Source organism: Bufo bufo, chromosome 6 (genome assembly GCF_905171765.1).
Source record: "Bufo bufo chromosome 6, aBufBuf1.1, whole genome shotgun sequence".
In the NCBI taxonomy this organism is placed as follows: domain Eukaryota; kingdom Metazoa; phylum Chordata; class Amphibia; order Anura; family Bufonidae; genus Bufo; species Bufo bufo.
In genome coordinates, this window is record NC_053394.1 from 425,114,735 (window position 1) to 425,127,850 (window position 13,116).

General features: G+C 44.6%; 1 protein-coding gene across 3 annotated transcripts in view; it reads left to right on the forward strand.

Moving 5' to 3' along the window:
• The window catches only part of NTN1 (netrin 1), an 87,808-nt gene extending 74,917 nt beyond the window's left edge, over positions 1 to 12,891 (forward strand). For all 3 annotated transcript variants that reach the window (XM_040437522.1, XM_040437521.1, XM_040437523.1), the window contains 2 exons: positions 3,519 to 3,593; positions 11,231 to 12,891. In XM_040437522.1, coding sequence (XP_040293456.1) covers positions 3,519 to 3,593; positions 11,231 to 11,559 — 404 coding nt within the window. In that variant the 3' untranslated portion in view covers positions 11,560 to 12,891. The remainder of the gene's footprint in view (positions 1 to 3,518; positions 3,594 to 11,230) is intronic.
• Positions 12,892 to 13,116: the final 225 nt, after the last annotated feature.

Below are 13,116 nucleotides of genomic sequence, written 5' to 3' on the forward strand. Positions count from 1 at the left end.
ACCGCTTCTTGTATCTTCTGGGCCATGTAACTGTTGTAACTAATGATCCTTCAAGGTGCTCTATTGTATGAAAAGCAAAGCGCAGACTTGTGACACTATGGACCTTGCCTCTAATGCTATACATCCACTGCGTCCATACACATTCCTATACAAAGGAAGCCCAAGAATTCAATGGTTCTTCCTGCCTTAATACAAGCCAAGCCTGAATGGCACAAATGAACAATGGGCCATTCCTGACAATAGGACAGTCCAAAGGTCTCACAGGGGGGTCAGGCTTTAGGTGAAAGAGACCACCGGAGGTGGAAGACGCAGCACTGCCCTTCCGTAAGAAGCTTTGTTCAGGTTCTTATCTGAGAAGAACAATGGATTACTTATTGAAATGGCAGAATCTCTCTCCTTCAAGCCATTGCTGAGGACATGTATCAATCAGACAGTTAGCTGGGATTGCAACTTTTCCCATAATACTTTGGTGATAAGAAGATAACTACGGATTTACTTAGAGGATTGGGAAATCATTGGATTTAGGATCATTATCCTATACTTGCCGTAGGTCATGTTCTCTAGAAGGTCTTCTCCTTGGATCTTCTCTATTATTGTTCCCTTCCAACGCTTCCCCGCATAATTATATACGTCATTGGGCTGGGTACAGCAAAAAAAGAAAAAGCTTCGATATTACCACTTTTTGCTGCAGGTGGACGGTTCGGGTTGATTTGGTCAATGATGGGTTGTGGTTCCTTCTTCTCAAACGTTTTTGTCAATGCTGAAGTTCGGAGCAGTCAACATTTTTTTTTTCATGTCCTGCTTTATAAAGGGGTTGTCCCACGAAAAATAGTCTACAGTTTTCAAATCAGCCCCTGGATCTGAATACTTTTGTAATTGCATGTACAGTAATTAAAAATTTAGTGTAGTCAGTGAGTTATTCAATTAAATCTATCTGTTTAGCACTGCCTGCTGTGTTTGTTCTTTTTCTCATTTCTCTGTCCACCTCACTGAAGTGGACGCACATGCTCAGTACGATCCTTCAACTGCCTCCTGATATGTGATAGGGAGAGAGCCGCAGCAGAAAATATAGTAGTATGCCTCAGATATATCACCAGTCACAGGCCTCTTAACAATTCTGGTGCATCTTCTAATTTTCCGTGTCCAAAAAGTTGAACTCTACGTCGGCCAGGACCCAGTGTAGATTTCAGCTATAATTTATGCCAGTTTCAAATCTCCTACTAAGCCCCCTTTCTCAACACTTTAAAAAGTTGCAAATTAGGAAACAATTATGGCGGGCGCCACAATCTGCAACTTGTTAACGCCACTATTGTGATGTAAGAACCTAGAAGACAATGATTCATCAGTTTATTTCACTTCACTGGCAACACTTACTATTATTCCAGCTCGTAAATTTCCCAATGTCATCCCACACGTCAACGAGCTGAATTATGGTGGTTAAAAACAGCCTCTACGTTGAAATGGAACAAGTGTTTTCTCTACTTCTTATCATTTTGGCCTTAAGAACACGTAGTTCTGTGAATTGCTTCCATCTCCTACCGTTACAAAATGAGAGTTTGTCACAGTGCAGGACGCCATGCATGCCCATGGCTGAGAGATATCCTTTTGGTATATCTCAGTTAACTTTTATTTTCACAGTATAGAAAAATTTTAGAGTTTTTTTCTATGCAGAGGAATCCAAAAAGACCTGCACCAGATCACCGGGATCAGGCTGGATGGTAGATCTGGAGCAGGGGCAGACACTTTTCTGCTTACTTGGCTTACTTTGAGAATTTTTGTGGAAAATGATGATACTTCGACATTGCCCATTTTTACGCAAATCTTTGCCCCTTTTCTGTTAATCCCGGGTCCCCCGTCGAGCATGTTGGGAAAAAAAGGTTAGAAACCATAGATGCACCAATTTGCTCCACTTTTTAGTGAAGCTTTTGGTATTTTCCTTTTTTTTTACGTATCCCATTGTATGCCATGGCTGGATGCTATACACCGTATGTCACCCTCTACCAGGAACTCGACTTTTAGGACAGACACCTACGTTTTTGCACCTGATAATATCATTTTTTAGCCTCCTTGATTTTTCACTGTGAAATTTTTAAATTTATGTTCTTATTAAAATAGGGGTGCCCTTTCTAGAGGAAGCATTCCCCCCTGCCACCAGCCAGTAATTACGGCCATTTTGAACTCTTTTTTTTGCCTTGACAAGTTCTGATCCCATTAAACTGGGCAAAGGGAATTAGTGTGTTTTTTTTTTACAGTCTAATTAAAGTGGTTCTCCGGGCATTTAGTCTAATTAGGGCATGGTGCTAAGCTGTGGAGGGAAGGAGTTACCCTTCGCTCGCCCTCCGGATGCTGCAGTCTCCACTGTCGAGCACTGCGTCCCGAATGGATGTGGCTGCTTCTTTCCTGTTCGGCTGCATTGACTATATACATACAGTTGGGACCGGGGTGCAAGGGACGGTAAGTCCTATGTAAAAGAGCTTCCCTCCACAGGTGAGCACTGGAGATGAGCAAAGTATTAAAAAAAACTCGATTCGGCTGCTTCGACAAATTTTTCAAAATAATTTGCTTCGTGACGATTTACTTCACGAATCGCATTTCTTTGTAAGTAGTGGGTGCAATGATTGCGCCTCCCCCCGTCATTGTACCCCTCAGATGCCGCGTTCATCGCTAATCGCGGAATCTGACAGTAATAATACAGTGTAAAATAGAAGAAAAAAAAAGAAAATCATACTTACCTCATCAATTTGCTCACGATTGGCCGTCCGCCACCATCTTTATTGAATATCTGGCGCGAAATCTTGCACGGCCTGTGATGACGTCAGCCGGCATGGTGACCTCATATGTCAAAGTGCACGGTATTTTGTGCGACATGGCGGCGGTCGGCCCGTTGCAAACAAATGGTTGAGGTAAGTATTGTTTTTTTAACACCATTTCAGGGAAAATCGATTCGCTACCTTGCGGTGAATCAAAGTCCACTTTGTGGAAATCCACCCAAAACTAGTTAGCACCATATCCTATTTAGTCCAAATGCCCAGAGAACCCCTTTAATACATAAAATACCGATCTCATTGTCACAAGAACTTATTACAAGCCTGCACATTACATGAGGAAAGGTCGTTACTAAGGTATGAGCTCTGAACCTTCCAGCTAGGAGAAGATGTAATGGTGGAGGAGGAGGGGGGATCCGAAAACAATAATGAGGCCTAATCTAATTACATGGTTTATTTGTGGTCATTTGTCCTCCAATCAATCTTGCTCAAGCAGAATAATAGGCAGATAATGTGCACTGAGCTGAACTTCACTTGTTTCTGAGCTGCGGGGTTAATGAGAGGCGTTGGCCCCGGTGGGAGCAGTCATCCATTATCAGGCACACAAGCTAATTGAGAAACATCGGATGCTAGGCCACTGGCAAGATGCCATTCACACAGACTTGGTATAGGACACCGGAAATATGGAGGTTACTCTAGAAAAGAGATTATAAAATCTGACCGTACTGACCAAGATTTTCTCTCTCTCCGTAGACTGTGACACCTACTGCAAGGCGTCCAAAGGAAAGCTGAAGATCAACATGAAGAAGTATTGCAAGAAGGACTACGGTGAGTGTCCGTAACGTCTCGGAAGAGCCCCTGTTCCATCAGATGGTCATGAGTATCGTTATTGGAGAATGATTTTTATCCATATGGCGCCAATACATTCTCCCGCTCTCTAGAGAATGTAGTCACCCAGATCTATAAGCTCCAAGAAGAAGCTCACTTCTCCATAGAATGTAGAACCCATGACCCCAGTCACCATCTTACCACCCTAAAGAAAGCAACATTTAAAGGAAATCTCCGCCAATCCCTTAGAAGGTGCGGGTGACAATGAGCTGATCACAGGATATTCTGCTGCTGGGATCCCCAGTGATTATTTGTAGACTATGGGGAAAAACCAGCAACAGTTTCCTTGCAGCGCCAGCACAGGGAGCGTCAGGCCACCTGAGCATGTTGAGGATTACATACGGTTTTTCAGCACAGATTCTCGTGTGGGAAAAAACGCAGCATAATGCGACACCAGCAAAGTGAATGAGATTAGATTTTTTTTTCCATGCAGATTTAGAAATCCACAGCATGTCAATTGTTTGTGTGATTTCGTGTGGATCTCGTGTGGAGCAAAACCACGTCAAATCTGCAGCAAAAACCACAAGTAAGACATGCGGTTTTTGGTTTGGATTTGGTGCAGAAACGCACGAAAATCCGCACGGAAATCTGTGCTGATTTTCAGTTAGTAATAAGGCCTCATGCACACGACCGTTGTGTGTTTTGCAGTCCGCAAATTGCAAATCCGCAAAACATAGATGGCATCTGTGTGCGTTCCGCAATTTTCAGAACGGCACGGACAGCCATTGATATAACTGCCTATTCTTGTGCGCAAAGCCGCGGACAAGAATAGGACAGGTTATATTTTTTTTGCGGACCACGGAACGGAGCAACAGATGCGGACAGCACACGGAGTGCTGTCCGCATCTTTTGCAGCCCCATTGAAGTGAATGGGTCCGCACCCGAGCCGCAAAAACTGCAGCTCGGATGCGGACCAAAACAACGGTCGTGTGCATGAGGCCTAAACCTGCATCCGTGTGCAGATACCCTAAAGCCTTACACAGTTCCTATTCATATAGTTATGCTCTCCATATAATATATAGAAATGATGGGTTGGTCTATGCAGCCATTCTCCACTATGGTTAAAGGAGTGCACCACTGAGGCCACTGATTGGCTGCAGCAGGTACGTGTTAATGTGACGTCATCAATGTAGCCAAGTAAGGGACCCTTTACACTGCCCAATGGAGCAGGCAATTGTCGGGAAGGAGACGGAAACTGTTTAGACGGCACGATCTGCTGCCCAGAAACAATCATTTAGGTGACTGCACCAACAACTGTATTACCCGATGAACGAGTGATTGGCGGCACGTTTAAATAGGCAGGTTATAGCGTTCGTACAAATGTTCATCTCCGATAATCTGCCCGACAATCGAACAGTGTAAATCAGTGTAGTGGGGATCGGGTCGGCGGTGCTGGAACGGCGGGCAATTCAACAGGTATATACTGGGGGGCATTCCCACCTCTGCCTTCTTGTACAGCCCATTTAATGGACGAGGGTCCTGAATGAAGGACTCCCCCTATTAAAAGGAGTTCTCAGTTTTCGAAAATATCTATGCCTCTTTGACACGTCAGTGATGAAATCTGTGAAGGGTCCATGTTTGGCCCCTGTGTCATCCATACACTACTAGGCTGAAAATTCGTTTTCAGCTCATCTCCTACCAGTAGACTTCAATGGTCTTGTTTGGTCCAATTCACAGACCAAAGTAGTGCAGGTCTGCGTGGTTTGCCACGTTCAGTGGAAAAATGCTGATGTGGAAATAAACACAATCAAATCTGTGGAGAACGTGGGCAGCACATGTCCGTGATTCACTGACATGTGAAGGAGGCCTTAGAAAGGTCGCTTGATTTCTAAATTTCTCCCTGCTGGAATCAGCTGGAAGCTTGGCAGTAATCGTTCAATTTCCCTGCAGCGCCACCACAGGAGGAACCAAGCATTACACAGCATCCATTCATCTCAACAGGTTGTCTGTGTAATGCAGGACAGAGCAGGTCCTCCTCCAAGCGATGAGGATCCAGGAAAGGAGACCTGATCATAACTGAGAGAAACTCGCCAACGCGTCTTCTCACAAATGAGATGAACGGCCTAATAAAGAAAGGGGACACTGAAGTTTAAGTAGCTTTCCAAAAACAAGGCTGTTGTAGGATTTGCATACTAATTGGTGCCCAATGGGATAATGGAGCATTATTGGGGCAAAACAAAAAAAAAAACCTCAGCCATTGAATGAATGCCCGACTCGCATGTCTCTGCCCGCATTCTCAGGCCGCGGCGAGATCTGCTGTGGTGACCATCTATATCCATATGTTTTACGTGGAGCTGAAGGAATGTGAAACTTCTGATAGAAGACTTTAAACCAAGGACCGTGCAGCGAAAAGAGAATTGTAATCCATCGGTGCCCCCTTTGCTCGGAGCGAGGGGTTTGGAAAGCGCCGTGGGCACCGGAGACGACTATTTAGTTTATCCCGCTGTGCGCTCTGCCCTTACTCTCCCTCCCTGGGTGCAGATGAGAAGACAAGCTTTTCTGTACAAGGCCTTGGCGCGCCGCCACCGCGTTCTGACAAGAAAAACCGCCTGCGTCCTGCGCGGCTGCAGAAAGAGGAGAGTAAAAAACCTGACATGTCGCATTCTGCCTCCCAGCGGGGGGTGCCTGACAATCGTCAAATGGGCATCTAAGGGACGCCTGCTGCTCCATTTAGCAGGACCGCTCACTTACAAACTGCAGCTATTTCACCTCAGCGTGAGGGCTCCTTTTCCTGGACGGCCGGTTAATCCGCTGGTGTCTGATCTCTGTGGCTTGGAAGGGCACGGCTTTGTATGGAGGGGAAGCCGGAGCTGCCAACTTTCCCAGAGAGACTGCAAGGGTGGAGGGGGGCTTCTACAAAGATAGGGCGTGCGGCTACGCCTCGCTTACAAACAGTATCTCAGCCTGGAAGTGGCAGGGGGGCCGAGGCATTGCCAGGCACAGAGGAACGTGGGCAAGGGTCGTGTCCAAGAGGAACACGGATAAAAGGAAAACCCACAAAGAGAACTGAAAGCTCAGCCTCCATAGAGAGGGAATTTTACACCATTGTGTCCAAATAAGATTATACCGGCTACAAATCCTCGTGGCCCGCTGTAGAAATGGTTAAAAAGTTAGGTGGTATTTCAGTTTGGGACCATTTTTTTAAATCTCTGCTGTCAGCGAGTGGAAACTGAAAATCAGTATTAAGAGAGCAGCAAGAACTAGTTAGAATTATGCCATTCATTGACAGCAAGCAGAGATCTTGGAAACTGTTTACAGGAAACCAGCAAACTCCTAGAAATAAGAAAACGCAGACGTTCTGCCACTATTGGGACAAAAATGTTTCCTGATTTAGGCGACGTAAAAAAATCCTCGGCCGACTCGTCCTACCAGCATAGGTTTAGTTTTTACCCATTTAAAAAGACAAATTTTTAATTTTACCCTTACGTTAGACAATTGCATAATGGGTCATTTCTGTATATACGGCAGCCCTGCGTGTGTGTGTGAACAAAGCTTTATACTGCAGGCTGCGTGCTGTGAATGGACCACTCACGGCCGGTATCGGTATCTTTCGTCGTGAGCCCGAGGGTCCTGCTGAGTTTACAGGCTGAGCTCTATTCACTGCGGGGCCCGACACCATCCATGGGCAAGAGGGGTAACGCTCAGAGCGGACCTTCTAATCCGATCTCCTCTTTGATTGGTATAGAAGGGGTGCTTTCTAGTGATGCCCCACATATGAGTTTGGGGGTTGATCAACAGATGTAAAAATCCCCCAATAAACATCAGTGTATTGATGTCGGGAGAGAGAAGGTTAGGGAGGATTGATTATATTGCCCGATCCTTTTGCTGTCCCGGGAAATACCGTAAACTTTGGGATCTCACCCCATTGAAGGCACACGCTCAGCTGAACCGAGCATGCGTGTATGAGGGAGACGGGAGAGACAACCATCGGCTGAACTTTGGTTTGGCCAGCGGTTATTGTCGGTGTATGAACACCCAGTGACGTCAGATACCCCAAGTCCACTGTGTGACGTATCCGACAAATCCACAATCCATTACAGAAAGAAAAAGAAGCACAACTGCAAATATGACTCTGCACAGTAAGGTTGAATTCATGTCAACGTATTTTCGTTCGGTGTCCGATAAGCATTTTTCGCGGACCCATTCATTTCTACGGGGCCGCTAAAAATGTGGACAGCACACCGATGTCATCCTTGTGCTTTCCACATCCGTGCCGTCCAGCCGCAAATCACAGAACATGTCCTATTCTTGTCCATTTTTGAAATGTGGCCCACCAAAAGTGCGGGATGCACACGGACCGCGTCCGTATTTTGCTTACCGCAAAATGGATACAGTTGTAAGAATGTACCCTAAGGCCGTGGTTAGGACGGCCGAATAAAGCTGAATTGAAGCTAGCCATGAATGCTAACCTTACTGACCCAATACACATGCATGATGAGCTCGGCTGAGCATGCACGTGTTCTCAATGGGGAGAGGGGAATAAGCTACTGCGCAACAACTCCGGCGGAGTGAGAACAAGAAAATTGTCCACAGTGAAGTTCAACATGTCCGATCCCTCTTTCTCCTGATATTTTCTGTTGGGGGACAGTCGGGACATCCCCCTACAAAACTGATGTTTTGTGTGATAGTGATATTTATGGCCACCTTAAGATTATCTGCACACTGCGCAGATATGTACGCAGAAAATCCGCAACAAAACCGCACATAAAACAACACTATTTATTGGCGGTTTTACTCCTTTTTTTTGTGTGCGGTTTTTATGTGTTCAATTTCCACACAGAAGAATAAAGCCATTCTGCGATTTACATTCTACATTCTGGGATTCTTCGTCCCCCAACAGGCAGAGAACCACAAGGCTTCTGTATGGAGTAACCTGGTGAGCGTATGTTGTGTGTGGCAGAGCTGGTACATAGGCGTCTCGGGAGCGCGTGCACCCCCCCCTCCCCGGCCGGTGACACATCCACAGCCTGCACTCATGTTTTCACAGCTGGAAGGTGAAATAAGAAATTCTGGAAGACTTTAGGATTGAGTATGTTGATTTTTCCAAAGGTGTCCCGTCCCCGTCCCCCCCATCCCCCAGCGGGAAGCTGGAAGGTTCTGGTGTTCCTGTGCGGACTGGCTGCAGATGGGACGGTCAGATGCCCTGGTTGACTAAATCCTGCCACAGCCTCTGGATGTTTTGGGGTCCACAGATATCAGGCACCTATTACTATGAGGGTAAGGGGTGGGGGGGGGTTTGCTTTTTACGTCACCCATACCTCTGACCTAAGGCCGGACAATATATCCCTGATCAGGTTCGTCTGCACTCAAAGGATCTGGCACAAAATGATGGTCCAAAACGCGTCAGTGTTAATCTGAGCTCTTGCATCCTCCTGTATCACACAACAGGTTGAAGTTAATTTTGATGTTTTTCTTGCATTTTTCTCTGATTTTACCGCCTCGGGGTCAATTTTCTACAAACAGCTCAATATCATTCCAATAGTAAAAAAAAAGTTACCGTTAATGAGAAATTAGTGAAGTTTGCGTCGTTTTTACATATGAATCAAGGACATGCAGAAATAGAAATTCCCCAATCTTAGGGAAGCAGAATACAGGCTGCTGTAAATGTCACCCGCATTCTGATGTTGGCAGCTTATGACTGGAAAGGGAGCAGTAAGCATCTGCTAAGGAATAGCCAGGGTTACATTGTATAGCGGGTGAGGTAAGTACACCCAGGGCTGTTAGTAAAACATTCAGCAGGAGGTGTCCCCAGAAATGGCAGCAGATTGCTATGAAGATAGTGGATGTGTTAATGAAGCATGAAATGTCCCAATTATCTGGCATTTGAGAGCACTCCAGGGTGACCGTCACACGTCCTCGCCTGCTCTGGTGTGTAAGCATGTGGCTGCACTCGCCGCCCCACACACCCAACTCTACCCCAAGGCTATACCCTTCACAAACTGTGGGGTTGAATTCTGAGAATTCCTGTAGACGCACCCTATAGGTTCATGTAGAGTCGGGAAAGGCTGTAATTCTTCCACTGTGTGAATGTGGTTTTATACATTCAATCCATATGCATTTACTGTATTTTCAAATAAAAAATCCAAAGCAAATCGAATTTTAGGAAAATGTCACACTAAGGTAATACAGTTTTGGTGCATACGGCATAAGGCTTTTTTTACGGTTTAGAAAAGAGTAGTCTGCTGAGCGTTCTTACGTAGGAACATACAGTAAAAAACCACAGTCGTGGGGCAAATGAAGATGTGAACAAAGCTTAAGGTAGGGGCCATTTGCAGGGGCGTACACAGATCTCATAGTTCCTGTAGCAAAACTTAGTAGCCCCCTGTCCCACCCAGTCTCCCGGTGTACGTGCGTCAATCAATTCCAGGCAATGCCCTAGATTTCTGTCCATTTTTTTTAAGAAGAAAAACATTTTAATAAATTTTATTTAGAGAATATCTTCCATTTAAAGGGAGAACAAAAAGTTATTTGTGTTATAAGAGATGAATAAAGATGTTCTGGACGTAGGCTTGCATGCCCCCAAACTGTACAGTATCTTCCAATGTCTATATTTGTAATTCCTGATATACATACAGTACAGACCAAAAGTTTGGACACACCTTCTCATTCAAAGAGTTTTCTTTATTTTCATGACTATGAAAATTGTAGATTCACACTGAAGGCATCAAAACTATGAATTAACACATGTGGAATTATATACATAACAAACAAGTGTGAAACAACTGAAAATATGTCATATTCTAGGTTCTTCAAAGTAGCCACCTTTTGCTTTGATTACTGCTTTGCACACTCTTGGCATTCTCTTGATGAGCTTCAAGAGGTAGTCCCCTGAAATGGTTTTCACTTCACAGGTGTGCCCTGCCAGGTTTAATAAGTGGGATTTCTTGCCTTATAAATGGGGTTGGGACCATCAGTTGCGTTGAGGAGAAGTCAGGTGGATACACAGCTGATAGTCCTACTGAATAGACTATTAGAATTTGTATTATGGCAAGAAAAAAGCAGCTAAGTAAAGAAAAACGAGTGGCCATCATTACTTTAAGAAATGAAGGTCAGTCAGTCAGCCGAAAAATTGGGAAAACTTTGAAAGTAAGGGCTATTTGACCATGAAGGAGAGTGATGGGGTGCTGCGCCAGATGACCTGGCCTCCACAGTCACTGGACCTGAACCCAATCGAGATGGTTTGGGGTGAGCTGGACCGCAGAGTGAAGGCAAAAGGGCCAACAAGTGCTAAGCATCTCTGGGAACTCCTTCAAGACTGTTGGAAGACCATTTCAGGGGACTACCTCTTGAAGCTCATCAAGAGAATGCCAAGAGTGTGCAAAGCAGTAATCAAAGCAAAATGTGGCTACTTTGAAGAACCTAGAATATGACATATTTTCAGTTGTTTCACACTTGTTTGTTATGTATATAATTCCACATGTGTTAATTCATAGTTTTGATGCCTTCATAGTCATGAAAATAAAGAAAACTCTTTGAATGAGAAGGTGTGTCCAAACATTTGGTCTGTACTGTATATCGCATTCGATCTCCTCCATCTGGGCTGAATGACCAATGTACTGGTTTCTCTTCTCTTCCAGCGGTTCAGATCCATATCTTAAAGGCAGACAAAGTAGGAGACTGGTGGAAATTCACAGTCAATGTCATCTCGGTCTATAAACAAGGAACCAATCGAATCCGAAGAGGAGACCAGAACCTATGGATCCGTTCCAAAGACATCGCCTGCAAGTGTCCAAAACTCAAGCCTATGAAGAAGTATCTGCTCCTGGGCAACGACGAGGACTTACCTGACCAAAATGGGGTGGTGGCAGACAAGACCAGCTTAGTCATACAGTGGAGGGACACATGGGCAAGAAGACTGAGAAAATTCCAACAGCGAGAAAAGAAAGGAAAGTGCAAGAAAGCCTAGAGGCTTCGAAGAATGAGGGCCCTCGAAGGAGAATCCAGAGTTATGTAGAAGAGTGAGGGAGGACCGTAATTGCTGCTTGCTGTAGAGTCTGGAGCAGATAGGTTTATCGATTAGGATTTTAAAAACTTTTTTTTTTCAATATTTTCCCAGAAGGCGGCTGGAGACTCGCTTTTCGAAGCTGGTCATTGATAGATGAGGTGGAAAGGACGAGGGAGGGTCACTTAATTATGGAACTGATGCCTTTTGCACCTAATATGTAGAGTTGATTCACAGATCACGGGACAGAGAGAAGGGACCAGGGACGGGAAGGGGAGGTGGGGGGTGGGGTGAGACTGGGCTTGGGGGAAAGAGTCGTTGCAGAGAGATTTATGGCCATGCAAGCTGTGAAATTTGCACCTGTTCGGTATCTCCTACGTTGTGAGTCATTAATTGTAAAAACATTTCTCACGTTCTGAAAAGTCAAAGCCCTCTGGCTTCATTTCCATTGACATGGAATGGGGATAGACAACCCCTCCTAGCAGTTTAGTAACCTGTAAAAACACCCCTGAGGGCGGGGATTATTTTTGTTTATAGCCACACTGCAACCAAGCACAGACAAAAGGGTTAACGCGGCGCTATTCTTGATATTTGGTATTAACGTTCCTGCCACCCCAATCATTGTACATTTTTTATTTTTTCTTACTCTCCAATAGGTGCTGACTGCTAGGTAAGAAAAAAACCTAGGAAAAAAAATTAATTTGTAAAAAAAAATCCAAATCCTAACATTTTAAAATATGTATATCGTTGGAATAACTTGTTTTTTTTTAAAAGAAAAATCTTTATGTTGTGTTTTTGTACATGTTTAATAACCCCCCATTACCCATTCACCCTGTACATAGCAATGCATACAGGATTGACAGTATTAGCCGGTCAGGACTGGGGTGGGAGGGGATTAAAGTCAATTTGTCAGCAGAGATTATTATATATATACTGATTTAAGAAAAATATATATGGAGTTGAAATAGCTTGTGTTTAGACCCAGAGGTCCAGGACACGTGTTTTTTTTTGTGTTTTTAATATGCTCCTTTTTAGAGGGGTTTCATTATCTACATTAAGCCCCCTTGGCACATGATTACCATTAACTGAAAGCTAGTTTTAGTTTTGGGTAACCGGGCCCAACCGTCTTCTCGAGTAATCAATGGTGGACCTGGCGCTGGTCACCATTCTGCTTATAAATATACAAGGAACTGGTGACATCCAAAAGGACTTGTATATCGTTGGTGTCCCCAAAGTAGGGAGCGTGGAAAGATGTTCCAAATGGAGATGTTTTCCTATTGATCCCCCCCCTTCAAAAATGTATAGGCATGAGGTATCATTTACTGGTTAGCTCGTTGGTGGTTGTGAGAGTTAATAGATTTTCAAGCAATGGAGATTCATTAAGCAAATGAGAAGAAAGAAATGTACCACCGTGATTTGACACACGAGAACAGTCGTGGTTGTGTCTACCGCACAGAAGTCTCCTGTAGTCATGGGCCACAACATGGAAATCTGCTGTGGATCTGTTGGGAAAGTCTCATG